The sequence below is a fragment of the Doryrhamphus excisus genome, chromosome 16, assembly GCF_030265055.1.
Source record: "Doryrhamphus excisus isolate RoL2022-K1 chromosome 16, RoL_Dexc_1.0, whole genome shotgun sequence".
In the NCBI taxonomy this organism is placed as follows: domain Eukaryota; kingdom Metazoa; phylum Chordata; class Actinopteri; order Syngnathiformes; family Syngnathidae; genus Doryrhamphus; species Doryrhamphus excisus.
The window spans coordinates 1,620,681-1,642,194 of record NC_080481.1 but is presented as its reverse complement, the minus strand read 5'-3'; the positions used below and the strand labels follow the sequence as shown (position 1 = coordinate 1,642,194).

Sequence of the window (21,514 nt, the reverse complement as noted above, 5' to 3'; positions counted from 1 at the left end):
ATGTTTTCTGAGGGGAGGCCTGAAATATAAGCTCTGTCTTTCCAAAATGGCTTCCAAATCAACCAGCATGTTTTGTGAGCACAATCATGAGAAGTGCCATAAATTATTAAAAGTATCCTGTTATTGTTTTCAAAGGTAGAAAAAGGTGTATCTTGAAAGAAACTGCACTTTTGGGGAAAATGTTACCCATTATTCATAATCCTTATGTGAAACATGAACACATATTTCTTTCCCTTTTCTGTGCATAATAACACAAGAAAACTAGTTAATTTCAGCTAGCTTACAATGCTGTCATTGGAATACACCTATTTTGACTATGAATCCATAGTCTTTGTGGCGAAATCAAGAGCTAGGTATACACGCCTTCGTTTGTAAATGACGCTGAAACTAGCGATTAGCGAGGCATCGTGTTAGCGAGCTAGTATCAATGCGCTTTTGAGAAAAATACAGTCAACAAGGCGGACAGATTAGATTTATCAAATTTTCTGACCTATAAATGTAGTTATAATGTTGTATTCTCGTGTTAAACTATGCCAAAGTTTCAGATAATAAGGTTTGCACATTTAGAAGTGAGCCCTGAAAGAAGTTTGAGATGTCTCAAAATGCTCGGTTTCAAAAGGCGTGGTAAAACTGACCCTTTGTGATGTCACAGAGGGCGGACTTCCTTATATTGTTTATCATTATAGGAAGCACTTTGAGTGTGTGGCCAATCACAGTGGAGTGGGCATGGGTGGAATAAATTAAAACAGACAGGAAGCACAAATCCAAGGAAATACAGCTGGAATAGGTGCAGATTCTGGAAAATCTAAACAGTTTTCTGTGCGGGTTATTGTGTGTAGCTGCTGTACAGGAAAACACAACTCGATACAAAGGGTTGAAAAATTAGCATAATAGTTTCCCTTTAAAGAACTAGTCTTACAGATGACATTTATTGGAAACTTAAGAAAGGGTTTCAAATGGAGCTGGGAAGAACAGGAAGTAAGAAGCCAAAACTTACCCCTGTGTTTTACATGTGATACCTCATGAATATCCTATTGTTTTTGATGCAATACCAGAGGTAAGATCAGCTATGCCTTTATTAGTCCCACAAGGGTCATCACTGAGTCATAAAAGGTCGGTTGAATGCATGACCTTACGTTGAAGGCGAAGCTCTCTTGCAGTACCACCACTCATCCGCTAAGTGTCGCCGTTTAACACAAGTACGGAAGTGGGTGTGGTTTTTAAATGACATGTACTGAAATCGATTCGAGTGCAGGTTGCAGGATCGTGCGCAGCCGCGTAGCCCACTCGAGTGAGGGCGACCGCAGCATCCACAGACAGGATCCGCACCGGCTTTGCTCCCAAGCAAGCAGGAGAGAGGAGGGACAGACCGAGGAGAGCCGCTGTTTTTTGCGGAAACACAGCAGCGAGCAACGATGATCGTCAGAGGGCTCTGGGCATGTATTCCTCGGTTCGGGAAACGGAGTAGCCGCTTTGGCGTTTTCTCGGTTTTTTGCGCGGCCACCCTGAGCGTAGCCGTCTTCGCGTTGCTCATCATAGACGTCATCGAGTCCTGGATCACGTCCATTCGTATGAATGCAATGCTGGAGCCGCATGCCGGCGTCTTCCCCCCGCAGAGCGCCCCTCCCACCAGACCCGAGGAGTTCCTGCTCATGCCCAGTCCTCTGGTGTGCCAGCGTGCAAAGCCTTACCTCATCACCATGGTTACCACCGCTCCCGCGAACCAGAGGGCACGCCAAAACATCAGGGACACATGGGGTGGAGAAACCAATGTGAGGGGGCTCAGGGTTATGACCCTCTTCATGCTAGGTGTGCCATCTGACACCATACTGGCCAAACTGCTCATTCAGGAGGCCAGGGAGCGAGGAGACCTGGTTCAGGGGCACTTCCTGGACACTTACTCCAACTTGACACTGAAGACTCTATCCATGCAGAGCTGGGTCCGCCGCTTCTGCCCCCAGGCTCATTTTATGGCTAAAGTGGATGATGATGTCATGTTCAATCCCAGTGCTCTGCTGCACCTCCTGAATAAAAGCCACAGCCCCTACGAACAAGTAGACTTATACCTGGGTAGGGTACATCTCCGTGTGGCCCCAAACCGCGATCCGGACAGCAAGCAGTACCTCCCTGAGGGGGCATACCCGCTGTCGGTTTTCCCAGACTACTGCAGCGGTACTGCTTATGTTCTGTCCCGCTCTGCGTTGCTCAAAATATCATTGGCAGCCACGGCATCACCTCTATCGACGCCTCTCCCCCCCGAAGACGTGTTTGTGGGTCTGTGCGCCCAGGCAGCCGGGATACTGCCCACGCACTGCCCCCTGTTTTCCGGTGGCCCCGGCGTACCGTACGGCCGTTGCTGTTATCAGGCCATGGTGTCTGTGCACCACGTCCCGCCCAGAGATATGCTGCACTACTGGGCTGACATCCACGCATCGCCGCCCTGCCCTTGGCTGAGCATGCGAGCGTCACTCAGCTTGTGCAAAGTCAGGGCGCTGCTGGGCTCGGCTCTCGGCCTCTTGTGACCGGGACGTATTGGGGGGGGCTGCGCTTCAGTTCTATGCTGCTAATAGCAAACATGAAAAAATGTCTATTTTTGTAAGATCATAAAATATTCTGCAGAAAAGGAACACGTCATAGAAGCTTGGAAATGTGATCCCAGCATCTTTTGTTTTTGCACTGGCACACAATATTACCATATTTATTAATAAGTGACCAAAGTAGACATTACAATATGAATACTACTGAGTGACTAGCATTGATTACCTTATTTATTTGGCATTGCTGATTTGAGCAAGTTTCATAATGAGAGCTAAAGAACACGTTTTACAGGCGCGCAATGATGCACACAAATCGCAGTTCGATTCCTTTGTCTTAAGGTTCAATATTTTCACAAAATTGCCTCTTCTAATTTGAATTTAATGGCTGGTATAAGGCTGCACGGTGGACGAGTGGTTAGCCCGCAGGCTTCACAGCTAGGAGTTCAATTCAACTCTGGGCCATCTCTCTCCATGGGTTCTTTCCGGTGAGTTCCAAAAACATGCTAGGTTAATTGGCCACAGGTATGAATGTGAGTGTGAATGGTTGTTTGTCTATATGTGCCCTGTGATTGGCTGGCCACCAGTCAAGGGTGTACCCCACCTCTCGCCTGAAGACAGCTGGGATAGGCTCCAGCACGCCCGCGACCCCGGTGAGGATAAGTGATAGAAAATGAATGAATGACTGAAATTACCAATAAAAATAGTACAAGGCACAGCTCAGCGCTTGACAATGCAACCTAAGCCATAGTAGTCGATCGCAGATACATTGAGCTTTCAGCACGGATTTCTTACATACCGAAGCGTGATGCCTGCGTCGAACGGTTTGATGCCGATACACGTATTATTGCACCCCTGATGTTTGATTAAAAATTGTAAAAGGTTAGGAAAAAAGTATTAGCAGGTCGCACAACTGCTAAAAAGAAGCAATGGCAAACAATATCTGGCTTTATTGGCTACGTAATAGAATTATGTCACCCCTGTAGGCTGCATGCCTTCATACGTGTAACATGTACTACGTTGTACTTCATCTCAACTGGAAATGGAATTGTGTCGACTTTTAAAGCACTGACTTATTTTTGTTTAATGCTTAATGTTTCCCGGACAAGCAAAATGTGACCATGTATGTACTATGTAATTAACTGTTTAAAGTGATATCTGTATCAAGTACGTGTAAGCACAGTATACTTTTAATTAAATAGAATGTTAAAAGAGAAAATCTTACTTTAGAAGCAGTAGGGAAGAGAAATAACATGATACCCTCTCGTCTCACTCTCAGCAGTATTTATAATGTGTTTTACGGCAAGGGTAAACATGAGCTCGGCGTTGCGTTGATGAGGTGGGGTTAATGTAACCGAAGCAGCTTTTCTACACGACAGGAGAGAATATGTTTACACTCAGGAAATATGATGAATGGAATGCAATCAGTTAATAAACATTTTTGGTATTTTCGTTTCCTTGCTTTATTTCAATATGCTAGGTTTCAATATGCTACGTTTCCGAGTACTGAAAATAAAGTGTGCAATAATTAATAATTAACCAGCTGCAGGAAACACAAGAAAGCCTGTCAAAGTCCTCATAAGGTGATGAAGGTGTGGCTGGCCTTTGACTTATACTTACTGACACCTTTACATGACTTTATGTTGTGACTTGGTTGTGCCGTTAAAATAAACTACAATCACAATAATAAAAAAAATGATAGAAGTATGAGGCCTTGAGTATTCTAACTTTATAAAAATGCTGAATTTTATTGGAATTAGATTTTAAAAAAATAGTATTTATATATTATTAACACGTGAGATGTGATCTGGTGTCTGGTTTTAATGTCTACTTTCCAAGGCAAAACATACAGTATTTAGTATCATGTAGGTGGGGCTGTTAGATGTTAATTAGCCCATGTTAAATACTTCTGTGGTATTACCCACAACCTACAAAGCCAAGCTGTATTATTTTCTGTACTAATTTTCAATCTTGTCTTCTTTTATCTGACAAATCCGGTTTGTTCACGTATGAAAACACGGTCAAGGTCAGGAGAGCACGTGCCATTTAATAGCCGCCCATGCTGACAAAAAAGCGCCATGGGGTAAAGGCATTAAAAAAAGGTCGCCCCCCCCCCACCACCACAGCACTCAACATTGATTACCAATGAACATTCCTCATCCAATTAATTTTCTCTATCTGGTTTTGGGACATGATGTGTTTTGTTCTCATACAAGGGATGCTCACAGGACGTCACCTGGTTTTGGCAGCCAAAATGCATCGTCCGCTGTTATTTCCTGAATCGGTCCAGAGACGATTTTTGGCTTGCTAATGCCGATGCCTTCAATTGCTTTGCTTTTCTTTCCTTCTGTATCTTCATTTTGTCCTCCATACTTTGAGCTATTAGAGTCTGGAAGGTGGGAAGAAGTTGATCAATGTCGAGACTCAGTGGACGCAAAGCAGAAAGACGCTGGATTTAATGCGATTTCTCACCCTCTGTTCGCCGTGAGCCACTTGTTTCTTTCTCCTTTCCAAATTGCCAGTTGAGCTGCGACCTTTTTTCTTATGCTTGGGGACAAATCTTTCTTTGGCAAGAGGATCGAAGCCCTGAGGAAACAAAAACGGTTAGCGCCTACAACATTGTATCTTAACGCTTTGAACCTCCTGGAACTGACCAGCGCTTCCACTCGGTCTTGGTGTCTTTGCTGGAAGGTGGCGACATCCACCTTCCCCAGTTCTCTGGGGTCCAGACTGATGAGATCAGGGTGGATCTTTTCTAGCAGGGCCTTGACCTCCCATTCCTGCCTCTGTTTAGCACTGCGGAATGGATTTGAATCCAGGCCGTCAAAGTTCGGCTCGCCCGCTCCTGGAAAAATAAGCAAGAAATGTAAATATTATGTGACGGGATCGTGAGGTTTGCACATTTGGAAGTGAGACATGAAAGTAGTTTGGGATGGCTCTGCATGAATCGTTTATGCATAGTTCTACTGATGTCAATGTGATCCAGACTTCCTTATATGGGCTGCAGATTGCCTGCAATATACGCATCGAGAAGTTCTCGGGAATACTTGAGAGTGTGACCAATCACAGTGAAGTGGGCGTATCTAAAGGAGGGCCCGGAGTGGAGTTAATTCAACAGGGTCGGAAGCAGAAGTCCATAGAAACTGCAGAAAGAGGTGCAGAATTTGGACGCTCTGGCGTTAATGTGTGACTCTATAGGAGTCATCTTTGACGTGATAGCAAATTGAGCCAACGCACATTTGATATTCATATGAGCTAGTCTGTTCTGTAAATAAAGTTCAGACCTTTGTTTTGAAAACCGTTGTTGCATAAACGGACGTCACTCAATGACTACGAGAGACTACTACTGAGAACGTGCTTGACCAATATTGGACTTTTTGAATGATTTCCATCTGTTCCAAGGCTTAACGTTCAGTATAAATCAAAGGCAGGTCAGACCTGGTACCAGCATGCTAGTGAAGCCATGTCCATGCCCGATCCCCAGCACGTCCTCGTGGGGACAAAAGTGCAGCGCACAAGCGGGCGCCCGCACTCTGTGAGCCATGTAGGGTTTAGTCACGGTTTCAGAAGCCCACACGTCCCTGTAAACCTGCAGGAAGGAGATTTAACAGTAAAAAATTAGCGACAATATCGGTGAAAAGTGTTGGCCGCTCATGCAACGCGGTGTGCGACCGACCTGGACGACATCCCCCGTGGCTGCGGACAACAGCCCTCGCTGGCTCAGTGACAAACATGAAGCTCCGCCAGGCAGGAAGTAAGACTTGACGGTTTTAAATGTTCTGACATCAAACACCTTGAGTTTTTTGTCCATGCCTGATGTCACCATATATCTGACAAAACAGATCACATGACAATGGTGTCTTCTAGCGGATATGGAAGAAACTGCAGATTGTGGCTACCGTTATACCACAATATAATTCCGTGGCAGAGTGAGCCTCTGTAGCAATGCCGTGACAAAATCTGTGACTCACGTTCCCGTCTTGTCCACGGTGACAGAGCGTACTCCACCCTGGTGACAGAGCATCTTGACGACGGCTTCTTTCTGATTGGGCGCCCAGAAGCTGACTGTGCCGTTAGGGTGGCCGAGGTGGATAATGGCATTGTAGGGATTCTGGCACATCACATCAAGGCGCCCCATCTTGGTGGCGATGGCCGCCACCTCTTTACCCACAGACACGTCGAGGTATTGCAGGAAACCTGTAGCGCTCTAAACACAGACAACAACTTCACCACAACACATCACGGCAAGCTTTTCAGAATAAAAACACTAAAGTAAAAAAAATAAAATATGGTGTTGTGCCCCCTTTGCAGCGTCCACTCTTTCAACAAGATGGTGGTCTATTGGAATTTCTGTCCATTTTCCGCAGAAGAGCATTAGTATGGAAGCTGCGGCTCTTTGTATAGAGTTGTGGACTCCTGTAGAGCAGCTACACACAATAACCTCCACACAAAGCTGTATAGTTCTATAGAATCTGCACCTATTCGGCTGTCTTTCTCTGGATTTTGTGGATTTTCCGCAAAAAGTCGGTTTTAATTTATTGCACCCACGGCCAGTCCTCTGTGGTCACTAGCTGTAAACGATATAGTTGATGAACGGTGATGTATCTTTTTAAAATGTGGGCTTTTAACATACAGCATGTATGTGTTAGATTCCAGATCTGATCTGGAAGCAAAGACTGGACAGTCCGACGTTTCTAAAGAAAAGTGGTTACTTCAAGACGTCTCTCAATGGTAAGTAACTTTTAGTAACCGAATGCATTGTGGTGGGAAACGGCTATTAGCAACCCCGCTCCCCGTATGCTAGGGCTTTTGCTCCGTGACTACTTGCTGCTTGCACTTCTGACTCTTCAACACGACCAAGTAACATTGGAAGGTTAGTCTGCTAGTCTAGCTGCATACTGGCCCATGTTGACAAAACAGTCCAGTGTGAAATGCTGTTGACAGATTAAATGCATTTGTTTTGCTGGTAGGGAATCAGGAACTCCTGTACGAGCTATTGCTAGCAAGTGAACAGAGGAGCAGAGCTTGGGCAGAGAGCTTTGCTGGCTTACAGCTACGCCCATTTAAGGAAGTACACCCTCTGTGACATCACAAAGGGGAAGTTTTACCACGCCTTTTGAAACCTAGCATTTTTAGCCTTCTCAAACTTCTTTTAGGGCTAACTGTCAAATGCACAAATCTCATTATCTGAATGTTTGGCATCGCTTAACACGAGAATACAACATTCTAACTACATTTATAGGTCAGAAAAATGGAAAAAGCATCATAGGTCCCCTTTAAACTATAACTTAATCAGTTTCTGACATATTTTGTCCTTTTAGTGTACATTTCAGTGCTTGTGCTAATTTATAAAACATCAAAAACCTACAGCTGTAGCAAGCAGAAAGTGGTAGGGCAGAAACTGCATGCGAAGGACATCGTTGAATTTGCGAATGCAGTGAAGCTCTATTCCATTTGAGTCGTAGATGTACAGCCACTTCTTCTGAGCCGCCGCAAACATGCTCTCAGTGTGAAGCCATCTGAAATGTGCAGGTTTATATCAATTATTGTATAGTATGAGAATTGGACAAAATATGAACGAATGAATGAGTTTTGTGCTTGTGAATCTACAAAAGCCTTACCTAACTTCATTGATGGACTCCATCACGTTTATCTCACACATTAGCTGTTTGGTTTGCCAGTCAAGACAAGCGACATGGCCTCTCCTTCCACCAAGAAGCAGGTGACTGAAACAAAACATTGATGAGCACGAATGAGCAAGAATATGAACATGTACACAAAAGCTACCTATTTACTAAATAAAATTCATTTAACTCAAAAGTTTGATTAGAATTCGGTGTTTAACTGTATGTACGTTGATGTACTAAAACGAAAGTCAGCTGTGAGTACCACTACACTACCAGCGACCTTCCTTTGCCTTGTGCTATTTGATAAAAACTGATCACATCAATACGTTAAAAAAACTGTCACAATATGTCAATAGAAAGTGGGGCACTGACCGTCCAGTCTTGCTGTAATCCAGCCGATACGGTCCAAATTGAGCCAGGTTCAAGTTAAAATACTGCAAACAAAGTTAGAATAAATATTTAAATACAATTTACACAATTTCAGGGTCACAAATTCTATCGACCACAATCAAGACCAACTACACACAGAAGGGCATTACCCACCTTAGCCCCAGACGTTATATCCACAGCCTCTGCAATGTCACACTGTGAGATTGAACACGTGTCCTCGCCTTCGTCTCCTTCCAGAAATCTGATAGAGAAAAATTGTAGCAGCTTTTAAAAATATATATATTTTCAGACTAAAGTCTGAAAAATGTAGACATGAAGAAACCTTGAATGGATTTACCCTGCTTCCTCCGGGAGTAAAAGGTCAAACCGGGCTGCTTGTTTTTGAGCCAATTCTGAGGTTTCATCTGATTGAGCAACGGCAGCTTTCAGCTTGGAAAAGTGTCTTGAGATCTACAACAAAAACAATTATGTGATTAACAGGAAACGGCTAAACTGGCGTATTCAGAAGGAGTTTTAGATTATTGACCTGCTCGTTCGATTTCTCTTTCCTGGCAAATTTCTTCATCCTGGCCTTTGGAATAGGAGCGGATCCTGGGAAAACATCCCGTTTCTGAAAGAGCGTGATGAGAACTGGTTAAGACAAATATTTAAGGGCACAAACAAACAAACAAAAGTGGAGCTGGGAAATACAATCACAGAATAATAATATATGCCAATATGTGCCTCATTCAATTTTTTAAAAAGACCACACATTTTGAATAATTTATTAACATATTGAAGCAGACACTAAGGGTGTGTTAGCCACCCCATAAAATCACGGCTTGCAGTATTTATTTCCAGCTGAAAGAATAAATAAGCTTTGCAGTACTTGAACCTACCTTCTGTACTTTATACAGACTGTACACATTTGCATACATCAATACTGCTCACCATTTTGCCACCGTTTTAAAATACAGTATAATTACTAGCAATTGAATGTTTTGGTTCTGGTACTGATGTTGAATAGGACAATGATGCATTTACATTTTGGTGTGACAATCTGCTATTTTGTTGTATTAGTCAACCATCATTTCGTATATCAAAGCACATGGTAAGCATTTCGACAGGACACTGTAACAGTCTTACTCCGGATATGATTTTTTTCCAGCGTCCTTGGTTGTTCTTCTTTTCTCCTTTTTCCTTGCCATCTTTCAGCTGGTGCCAGTAACGAACTGGAGTCTGTCAAAAAGAAGTAAGTTTAGATGCTATGGTTTTAAGTCAAGGTATATCGCAAAAGTATTTCTAGCTCAATCGACAACAACCATCGACTTAAACAGTGACTACAGCGTTCACATATTTTAACTATGGTTACCGTTTTCTTTTTCACCGCGTGTAAATCTTTGGTTGTATTTTCGCTGGCAGCCGCCATCTTTGTGTGTTCGTCGCCTTGTGGTGACGTCACTTCTGGTAGTAGCGGTTCTGGGAAATGCACTATGGATCGGATACTAAGTAAATACAAGGCGTATAATAGAGGTGGAAATGCCTAATTTAATTTCGCACAATCGTAGAACTATAAATCGATACTGAAATACGTTTTCAATTCAGTGATGGTTCAGATTGGGTCGTCTTTTGAAAATAAAACGCTCAACATCCGGTCCGAGTTCATGTTGCTCGAAACACATCTCTTTCAGTACTGGCAAATGAAAGGAAATACATTGATTATACATACATCGGATTATTTCACTCTGGGTACTGTTTGTCCTATAAGTAAACAGTCATGTCAAAAACTCAACGAATGTGCTGCTCTTAATTTGAAATTTCACCTCAAACATCCGCTGTCAACACAACAAGTACAATGCTCTTAATGTAAATAGTTTTGCTTTCTCTCGCATAAGTAAAGTTTCGCAAGGTCTCGCAAACATTCGTTCTTTTTTATACATCATTTTCCCCTCCATGTCCCCTCGGTGGCTCCATAAATAATACTATTTTCCCTTCAGTTTTTGAGCGGAAGTAGAATACAATTACGTCACAGTCCTCATTTTACGTGAACGCGCATCGAGCACAAAGCAGAGGACCGGACTTTAGCAAGTAAGTTTATCAACACCATTACAAACATTGAATTATGTTCAGGTAATTTAAGTTTTGTTGAGCTGCATATTGAGCACAAATCATGGGTTTGTTGAGCCTCTTTCTTCATCATACTTTTTACTAGAAAACGTTATCAATGATTGTTTTTGAGATTTGCCTATAATGTGTTCATAATTAATATTGTATGCAAACAAACAATATTTGTACTGTGGGAATAGGAATAGGATAAGCGGTAGAAAACTTTTATAAAGTAAGTATATTTACAGCACTTGCATGTAGCCTTGCCACATCCAATATGGCGGTGATGTTGACTATGGGCATACCCACTGGATGTGTGGCATCTATGGATGAATGTCCATGACTGAATTAGCCATAAGCTATAAATATCAGATGGAGTCCAGCTGTGGAGCGGCCCATTATAACGGTCATTTCTTTGTAATTCAGACAAACTAATAAAGTTTTAGTGCGAGAACGGACAATAACAATGGTAAAATATTGCTACATGTTTTGCTGTACACAGGATGTGGTTTGTATTTGGTGTTTTTGTATGGGCTTTCCCTCCCATTGCTTCCGCTGAACGACCACAGAAAGAATTTCTGGAAATGCGCCAAGACTCACAAGGGGAAGTCGACCTCGCTAACCATGTATAACTTGCATTTTCCCCACAAAAAACCCCAAACAAACATGCAAATCTGAGAAATTATAAATACTGTAAGCTTGCTAAGTTGTTGAAGACTTTCAATAGAAATGTTATATGTGTTTTTGAATTTTGTCCAAACTATGCAGCTGGAAGGGGCTGGACAATAACATCGCTTCTAGCAGCAGAAAGGAGAGAAAAGAAATAGTTGACTCAAGTTTTGGAATGTTTGTTTGGAGTTAACATAGATAATAACTTGAAATATGTCATATACATCTGCAGCAATTGCATGCAAAAGTGTAAAAACTGAAAAAAAAAGTGTCTGTTTTTGTCTATAACCAATTTGATTATTTGTATTTTTTTCAAAGATGGATTCATCCTTCCGACCAAAACTGATCGACTTCCACGGAGTCTCGATGACCCGCTATTTCACAGACAACTGGGACAATGTTCAAAACTTTCAAGCCAGGCCGGATGACATACTTATTGCGACATATCCCAAAGCAGGTCACCTGACAAACATAAGCATGTAAATCTCCTAGAAATGTACACACTGTAATAAAACGGCTTTGACATCGGCTTTTTTCGCTCTCCTCTAGGAACCACATGGGTCTCCTGCATCCTAGATCTCCTTCATTTTGGCCAAACCTCTCCAGAGCGCCACACGTCCATGTCAATCTATGACAGAGTGCCTTTTTTGGAGATGGCAGTCCCGTCTGTGCCAAAAGGTTAAATTCATATACTAAAATATACCCGCAGTCCAAAAACATCTATTTATAGCTAATTGGTTGTCCATATGTGTGCTGTGATTGGCTGGTGATCAGTCCAGGGTGTACCCCACCTCTTGCCTGAAGTCGGCCGGGATAGGCTTCAGCTCCCTTGTAACCGTAATGAGTAGTAATAAGTAGTATAAAAGCATGAATTTGAATACTTATATTTATATTATATTTGAATTAGTTAAGCACATATTTGATTTTTGCATGTTATGCTGATGTAAAACACACACATGAACATGTTCTTTTGGTTGTCAGCTAATGATAGTAAAAGTTTGGCAAACTTTAGCTACTAACGTTAGCTAGCATTGAATGTATAGCCTACCACAGGGATGTCCAAAGTGCAGCATGGGGGGCGTTTCCGTCCCACTGTTTTTTTTTTTTCATTGGCATGTGGCCCAATATAATTTAACCAGCATCAACCTTACAGAAATAATGACAAAAATATTTTAAAAAAAATTTATTTAAGTTGTAAAACAAACAAAATAAAGTTATTCTATAAGCAATATAGATTTTCAACCAAAGGAATATGGTAGATATGCTCACTTTTTGAAGCAAACATCAGTAATAAAATGCAAATATTAATTTTAGCCTTTCTAAATGTCACAGAAGTACATGCATATGTACTCAACCCGTTAGTCTTCTTATATTTTGTGGAGCAATAAACACTCAAAACTCATCATACACAAAATACCGCCATCTAGTGGTCACAACCACATGTAGCATTTTAAAATATTCCATTATTCAAATAGAACATTGTAACTCGGGCTTCTCCGATCGATCGGGCACGGATCGGTATCGGCCGATATCAGTGATAAAGGACGGTATCGACATAGACTGATACTTGCTTTAAAATGGAATTTCACTCCGCCGCCTCCAAGAAGAACTATGTCTGCCATGTGTGGGACTTCCGGTTTTATAGTTATGTACATAAATATAGTTTCTGTATAATGTAAACAACAGTCGGTAACATGTCTAAAAATATTGTAACGTCGTAGAATGACGACAGTCAGGATGGCTCTATCGTTGCATGGTTTTTATTTCCCAGGCAGCATGAAAAACAACTTACTGGCCTGTTGCAGACTTAACTAACTAACTCGGCGCACGGCAACCGAACTTCCCCCTTTTTATCCTCTCGTTCTTCTTCTTTGGTTCCAAAAACGCCCGCTCCAAAACCGCGAGCTAAACATGACTGCCCTCCAGCGTCCATGCATGGAACTACAGCCCGGAATACAACACACACGCAACGCTACAATATATAATTTGGAGCAAGTGGGGAAAAAAAGTATCTTTAATTAATGAATGAAAACGTTAATTGCTCTTGGGGGCCCCCTAGTGGTCACAGGGCCCTAAGCAGGTGCTTAATTGTCTTATGGCTCTGGTGATGACATTTGAAAAGTTATGATTTGTCACCTTCTTGTCTGTATCCCTCCACAGGTACAGAACTGGCAGAAAATCTCGTCACTTCACCTCGACTTATCAAAACTCATTTTCCAGTCCAGTTTGTGCCAAAATCCTTTTGGGAGCAAAACTGCCGGGTAATTTGTCTGTTATTCACGTGATGTAACATTAAGGGAATTTAACAATACATATTTCCCAGAAATATTTAAAGCATGCGTAACATTTGTTTCACAAAAAAAAATCCTTTTTTCTTTTTCTGTAGATCGTTTATTTGGCTCGTAACGCTAAAGACAGTGCGGTTTCCTATTTCCACTTTGATCGCATGAACATGGCGGAGCCTGAACCCGGAGACTGGAGCGTATTCCTCCAGAGATTTATGCAAGGAAAATGTAGGTGTATTATAAATTATTATAAATGAATGATACATATTACTCCACGGTCTTCATATGTATTTTTTTTTCTGCTTTCCAGTGGTGTTTGGATCCTGGTATGATCATGTGAACGGCTGGTGGAAGAAGAAGCAGACATATTCAAAGATCCATTACATGTTCTATGAAGATCTAACTGAGGTACTGAACTTGTTTTTTGGCTTTTGCTCGTGCCAGATTTCATTCATTAAACAATGTATTTGCAGGATACCGGACGTGAAATGGACAAACTCTGCAGCTTTGTTGGTTTGTCTCCTTCAGAGGAGCAGAAGAAAAGCATCATTAGCATGGTGGAATTTGATAATATGAAAAAGAACAACATGGCCAACCACTCATCAATTCCAATTATGGATTTCAAAATTTCACACTTCATGCGGAAAGGTAATTGCATCAAAAAAATAATAGTATGTATTTTGTATGATATCGAAACGAGATCATACTGATGTATTGTCGATGCCCGCATGCAGGAAAAGTTGCTAACTGGAAGGACCACTTCACTGTGGCTCAGAACGAACGCTTTGACGAAGACTACAAGAGAAAAATGACAGATCCCGCACTGAAGTTCCGCACTGAAATTGATATCGCTGCTGTTTCAACCGAATCAAGTTTCCCATGCTCATAATTGCCTTCACCTGTGCGTGAAGGTCAAGGGTCAATGAGCTTATCAAATAAGTGTTTGTGTTCCAATAATTAGTACTAAATATTCAAATCAAATGTATGCACTGCGTACTTTTAACTCTTAACTAATTATTGCACACTTTCTGTAAATCCTAAAAAAATTAATTTCACTTCTCATCTATTACTGTCTTGGTCTGCTATGTCATATATTTAACTGGATTAATTAACTAATAATTAATTTATTTTAAATATTTTTTTAAAATTTAACTGATTGATCCAAACAACCAGTTATTCATAAAGGAATATTTTGAAAATTATCTGGGGTGCCCAAACTTTTTCATACCACTGTACATTCACTCACATCATCAACATATGCTTTCACAAGGCCAAACTATTGAGTATAAGACAGTGGTCTCAAACACGCGGCCCGCGGGCCAAATGTGGCCCGCAGGACACTAGTTTGAGGCCCCCGCCTTGATATGAAAGTTTAATGATAGTGCGGCCCGTGCAAGTTTGATATGGATGCTGTATGGTATCATGTGCCCAGAAAAATTAATGTTCATGTTAAAGGTTAAATAACTGTTAATAGTTACCCTCCCTATCCGTGTGGAAGTGGTAATTTTTTGGCTATTTAAGTTTAAAGGAAATAACTTGAATTTTTTTTGACTATTTCAGGTCAATCAGTTAATCAGCAACCTTCTTAGTATGGTATAAATGAGGTAGTACTCAATATTTTAGCTGCTGACATTGATAATACACAATTACACAGTTATCACACTGTCACCCATAGTAAAGATTGCAGTAAAGTCTTCGTAGTACACAGTATGTAAATAGTGCAACAGATCACCATAGCATACAGCATACTATTAGCTATAGGAGAGGGACCAGTCCAGCTTAAGACCTTGCCAACCTGGGGGCCGCCTTCGAGGAACCACAGATTGGATGACCATCCGCTTCCTGAATGTGACACGCCAGGTCAACAATTGTGCCGAGTCATCAAGTCCAACGCCCCGTCCAGATGACATCGTGCTGCTGGAAGAAAGGCAGTGAACACAATACTCACAATACTCAAAATACTCCTCTGGGCGGTGATAATAATTCACTCGTATTTTACAGAGGAATTTGATGAAAACAAATACTACAAATATTTCTGCTAATATGCTAATGATGTCTTACAACAACCTATGCTGTGCTGGGACTATCTGCTTGGGGCTTGTGCCACCCCTGTCTCCAAAACAGGTTTCTCCAATGCCGCTTCCATGTCAACAGGTCCTGGTAAACGTGGGAATACATCCTTGCACCCGAGGGCTTGTGGTACACGTCCGGATCCTGGTATGCAAGAAGCAAAACCAGTGTGAGAAGAAATGATCTTGCAGCGCAACAACATAAAATGGGACAGTGGCCAGGAAATCAACAGGACAAAAACATTGTCCTGGTGGACCGTGGTGGTACTGCAGGTGGGCCATGAGAGGTCATTAAAAATGTGATTCATTTTTGCAAATATTATTTTTATTATTATTTTTATTGTAAAATATTTAATGCACGATTAAAAAAAAAAGTAATAACCGATTGAGTGTTATTGACCTGTCACAATAGGAGGAACCTTAGGAACCTTATACAGATTATGATTGGAACGTCGCTCTGTGGTCATCATGCCAGTCTTGGATGCAGTTATGAAAATTATGTATTAAATATTATTAATTCTGTCTTGTGTGCACACCACAGATTAAAAGTTTGGGCTTCCTTTATCCCCCTGCTTTCATTTCAATCATGAAACTTAATAATAATAATAATAAAAAATTAATAATAATACTACCACTAATAATAACAATAATTACTATTATTATTTATTAATTTATAATAATAATAATTATTAGTAGTATTATTATGACTATCTTATCTTATTTATATACCTATATATATAAATATAATAATAATAATAAGTATTATTATATAAATTATATTATGTATTATATTTATAATAATTTATTTATGATAATAATAATTATTATAACAATATAATAATAATAATATAATTATTAATAGTAGTAGTATTATGATTATCTTGTGTATAAAATATACCAGATAATCATAATACTACTAATATATATTATTATATACAAGATAATCATAATACTACTAATATATATATATATATTATATACAAGATAATAATAATACTAATATATATATACATATATATTAGTAGTATTATGATATATTATATATTTTATACACAAGATAATCATAATATTAATAATACTACTATAATAATTATATTATCATTATTATTATATTATAATAATTATTATCATAAATAAATTATTATAAATATAATAACATATAAATATAAATATAATAATAATAATAATAATAATAATAATTATTATTATTTAATAATTATTTAATAATAATAATAATAATAATAATAATAATAATAATAATAATAATAATAATAATAATAATAATAATTATTATTATTATTATTATTATTATTATTATTATGTACATCAGGGGGTCCCAGACTGTACCAACTCAGGGCCCACTTGAAAATCTAAAAAAATGTCAGCGGCCCACCTTTGTCCTATAATAATAATAATAATTATTATTATTAATAATTATTAATAATAATAATAATCTCTCTAATAATAATAATAATAATAATAATAATAACAATAATAATAATAATAATAATAATAATAATAATAATAATAATAATAATTATGATTATTATTATTATAGGACAAAGGTGGGCCGCTGACATTTTTTTTAGATTTTCAAGTGGGCCCTGATTGTTTGGGACCCCCTGATGTAGACGATGAGGGACATCTGCTACCGTAGCTCCGCCCCGTAAAGTCCTGTAATCTGAAGAGTAAACACAAAAGAACCTAATGACTTAATACCTAATCCTCACCTCTAAATGTCTATAAAGCATAAATTGCCACTGATAAAAATCACTGAATGATTACAGACACCAAAGCAGCACTTTGATTACGTTAGGAATTCTGGTTTTGGTGTCCTTGTTCCCAAAACATATGAGTTCATATATATATAGTGTGAACTTACATTTTGAACTGGTTTGTACTGCTGGAACGTGAAGGTGTGGTGTCATGTAATTGTTGTTGCGTGCATAGCAGGCTCGTTCAATAAATGCTCATCATTCCTTAGTAGACTCTTTTACTCTTTTACTCCTCTCTTACTGAACATTCACATCTGGAATCCCTACATTTTATTTATGTTGTGCAAACTTAATATTTCATTTGCGTGTTTAAAATTGCAGCGTTTGAGTATTTTAGATGCTTGTGCACCTTGAGATTTTACTTCTCAGTTCCTTAATAGTACTTTGTGAAGTACCACATTGTTGGTTTAACTTACACCAACTTATGGACTTGCCTAACTTGCCTATGTAGAATTTAGTCTGGGGGAGGGAGGGGGTCTGTAGCCCCCAGGTTCAGCACATACGTCAAATGTGTATATTCAACTACTTTGTACAAACTGCTGAAAAAAAAGGTGTGGCTCGACGAATAATTTAAACGTGCTCTTGCTTGCAGAACACCTCAGTAACTTTAACTTGCTGAGTGTGAGTGGAGGTATGATATGACATTTTTTTTTTGTGTGTGTTTTTTTTTTTAAACTGTCTAATAAGAAATATTAACTGTTTCTTCTGTTTTGCTTAATTAGGATTTATGCTGGTAGTTACTCCTGCGTTCATCTCAACTTCCTTTCCAGGTGAGATCATTTCTGACAGGACTAGATTAAGGCAATTTGTGTCATATAATTGGCAAAAAAATTGTTAATTTTGGGTATTATGGTAATATTTGGTAGATTCAATACCCGATGTTTCAAAATCAACATATCTGATTAAAGTTCAGTGTTGAAAATTTGTTAAATTTGTCAACATCCTGTTAATCCAACAGGTTTTACCACGTTTGTTGTCATATCGTTTATTAGACACATTGGCAGTTTATTTTGCTTTATTTTGGTTTTATTTCGGTGCTGGCATTTGACCATTTGTTCTGTACGTTCGGGGTGTGTATGAGTGTATGCATGTACTGTAAGTGCAGAGTATTACAGACTGAGTATTTTGGTTTTTTGTTTTCCCATCTGCTCTCGTCTAATTTGGCTAATTTTTTTCTGAAAAATACAATGCTAAATTTTTTTTTTTAGTTTGCCATCAATGCGTATCATAAAAAAAATATGTCTTACAGATCACTTACACACATACACAGTACAATAACGTCTAATCAATCCATGGCAATTTCAGACTGAAAATAATGCACAGATGTAAGCCCCACCCATTTTTGGTTAAATGACACCCTCTTCCGGTTAATGCCCCGCCCACTCCGAGTACAAATACTGAATTTAAATGAGTAAACAGACACAGATACAGATAGTGGTGTACTCACTCATCCCGAGCGCTAACCCTCAAAAAAAAACATGCAAGGGGTGCAAAGGTGCATTTTTGGAAAACTTTCCTTGTCTTTCATTCCCTGAATGAAACACATTTTTAGTTTCACTTCAAATTGTGACAAATTTCGACATTTATTTTCTTCAATGTATTCTTTGATACAACTCCATCGGTAACATATGCTATCTGCTGGTGTTTCTATCTGCTGCTTTTTGGTTGAAAAACAGTGTGGTTTGGATCATCAGGAGAGGGACCGCACCTTTAAGACATTCATATTGCACAAACCGGTAAAGCCAGAAAATCCCCCAACAGTTGTCCGGAACTGTTCTTTTGCAAATTTGGTATTTTCGTATGCTTCTCCTGCATATGTATATATATATATAAACGTGTTCTTAAAAAGTCTAATTTATAAAATATAACATTTGTTTTTTTAAGGCCTAAAAACAAGTCTTAAATTATCTGGAATATGTTCAAATTTCACATTTCATTGAATATTTGACCAAACAGGCGAAATGTCCGATTGTGTGTTTTTTTTTTTACACAAGTTCTTAGTGTTTTCACATACATGAATTCACTAAAACTACCCCACCACAGAATAGATTTACTGCTTCCTGTTTGCTCTCGCTCATAAATAATAACTATGGTGCTTGAGGACACACCTCATGCATACCTGGTTTGTGAGAGAACAAGATGTAGCAGAACAGACAACTTAGCGAGAAGGCGTTACGCATTAAAAGTCAAAGACAGGAAAAGTTTTTTTGCATTATGCATTTATCTGTGAATTAAACACAAGCAATCACGGGCGTTTTTGTCGCGGGCGTGCAGCACCGCATAACGCACCACATTGTTCATCAAATATGTGCAGTAAACAATTGTTTACTACAGATTATTGTTTAAAAAATATTTTTTTAGTAAATAATTGTTTACTAAATTTTTTTGAGTAAACAATTTTACGGGCTCCACGGGGGACCCGAGTTCAATTCCACCCTCGGACATCTCTGTGTGGAGCACAAGTACCAGTTATTGCCACATTTAGTTGGAACTTGTGTGTTAAGGTACAAACACAATTTATAGTCATTTCTGATCCTATCCATCCTGGTCACTCCCAATGAGTACAAGTACCAGTTATTGCCACATTTAGTTGGAACTTGTGAGTTAAGGTACACACACAATTTAAAATCATTCCTGATCCTATCCATCCCGGTCACTCCCAATGCGCACAAGTACCAGTTATTGCCACATTTAGTCGGAACTTGTGAGTTAAGGTACACACACAATTTAAAATCATTCCTGATCCTATCCATCCTGGTCACTCCCAATGAGTACAAGTACCAGTTATTGCCACATTTAGTTGGAACTTGTGAGTTAAGGTACACACACAATTTATAATCATTCCTGATCCTATCCATCCCGGTCACTCCCAATGAGTACAAGTACCAGTTATTGCCACATTTAGTTGGAACTTGTGAGTTAAGGTACACGCGCAATTTAAAATCATTCCTGATCCTATCCATCCCGGTCACTCCCAATGAGTACAAGTACCAGTTATTGCCACATTTAGTCGGAACTTGTGAGTTAAGGTACACACACAATTTAAAATCATTCCTGATCCTATCCATCCCGGTCACTCCCAATGAGCACAAGTACCAGTTATTGCCACATTTAGTTGGAACTTGTGTGTTAAGGTACAAACACAATTTATAGTCATTTCTGATCCTATCCATCCTGGTCACTCCCAATGAGTACAAGTACCAGTTATTGCCACATTTAGTTGGAACTTGTGTGTTAAGGTACAAACACAATTTATAGTCATTTCTGATCCTATCCATCCTGGTCACTCCCAATGAGTACAAGTACCAGTTACAGCCACATTTAGTTGGAACTTATGAGTTAAGGTACACACACAATTTATAATAATTCCTGATCCTATCCATCCTGGTCATTCCCAATGAGCACAAGTACCAGTTATTGCCACATTTAGTTGGAACTTGTGAGTTAAGGTACACACACAATTTATAATCATTCCTGATCCTATCCATCCCGGTCACTCCCAATGAGCACAAGTACCAGTTATTGCCACATTTAGTTGGAACTTGTGAGTTAAGGTACACACACAATTTATAATCATTGCTGATCCTATCCATCCATGCATCAATAGGTTCAAATCATTAAATATTTTACAATAAATATAATTTAAAAAATAATATTTGCAAAAATGGCGGCACGGTGTTTGAGTGGTTAACACGCAAACCTCACAGCTATTTTTATAATTCCACCCTCGGCCATCTCTGTGTGGAGTTTGCATGTTCTCCCTGTGCATGCGTGGGTTTTCTCCGGGTTAATTGCTAGGTTAATTGGCGACTCCAAATTGTCCATAGGTATGAATGTGAGTGTGAATGGTTGTTTGTCTATATGTGCCCTGTGATTGGCTGGCCACCAGTCCAGGGTGTACCCCGCCTCTAGGCTCCAGCACCCCCACGACACCTGTAAGGATAAGCGGTAGAAAATGAATGTTTACTAAAGTAATTTTACAGTAAAAATGTGCAGCTACCCTGTTGATCAATAGGAAGCGGCCATGATGATAGCTCTATTTTACAGAGATGTTCGTATTGTGTTTAAAAAGAAGACTAG

General features: G+C 39.5%; 3 protein-coding genes across 4 annotated transcripts; 2 read left to right on the top strand and 1 right to left on the bottom strand.

Annotated features, from left to right (window-relative positions):
• The first annotated feature begins 1,245 nt into the window (after nt 1-1,245).
• Nucleotides 1,246-3,956, top strand: b3galt4 (UDP-Gal:betaGlcNAc beta 1,3-galactosyltransferase, polypeptide 4). The gene has a single exon (XM_058052320.1). The coding sequence runs from the start codon at nt 1,416-1,418 to the stop codon at nt 2,520-2,522; it is 1,107 nt and encodes a 368-aa protein (XP_057908303.1). The 5' UTR covers nt 1,246-1,415; the 3' UTR covers nt 2,523-3,956.
• wdr46 (WD repeat domain 46) lies at nt 2,731-10,039 on the bottom strand. The gene is made up of 14 exons (XM_058052319.1): nt 9,903-10,039; nt 9,677-9,769; nt 9,078-9,161; nt 8,889-9,001; nt 8,705-8,792; nt 8,534-8,595; nt 8,156-8,260; nt 7,903-8,053; nt 6,506-6,741; nt 6,211-6,364; nt 5,973-6,123; nt 5,189-5,379; nt 5,007-5,120; nt 2,731-4,923 (listed from the first exon to the last, which is right to left on the bottom strand). The coding sequence occupies exons 1-14, from the start codon at nt 9,957-9,959 to the stop codon at nt 4,804-4,806; spliced, it is 1,719 nt and encodes a 572-aa protein (XP_057908302.1). The 5' UTR covers nt 9,960-10,039; the 3' UTR covers nt 2,731-4,803.
• Nucleotides 10,040-10,450: 411 nt separating this feature from the next.
• On the top strand, nt 10,451-14,745 carry LOC131104253 (cytosolic sulfotransferase 3-like). Of its 2 annotated transcripts, none has more exons than XM_058051240.1 (8): nt 10,451-10,618; nt 11,624-11,762; nt 11,855-11,983; nt 13,466-13,566; nt 13,692-13,818; nt 13,901-13,998; nt 14,064-14,238; nt 14,325-14,744. In XM_058051240.1, the coding sequence occupies exons 2-8, from the start codon at nt 11,624-11,626 to the stop codon at nt 14,477-14,479; spliced, it is 924 nt and encodes a 307-aa protein (XP_057907223.1). In that variant the 5' UTR covers nt 10,451-10,618; the 3' UTR covers nt 14,480-14,744. The 2 variants fall into 2 exon arrangements, with proteins under 2 accessions (XP_057907223.1, XP_057907224.1); XM_058051241.1 differs by lacking the exon at nt 10,451-10,618 and adding an exon at nt 10,631-10,660 and having other exon boundaries at nt 14,325-14,745.
• The last annotated feature ends 6,769 nt before the right edge of the window (nt 14,746-21,514 follow it).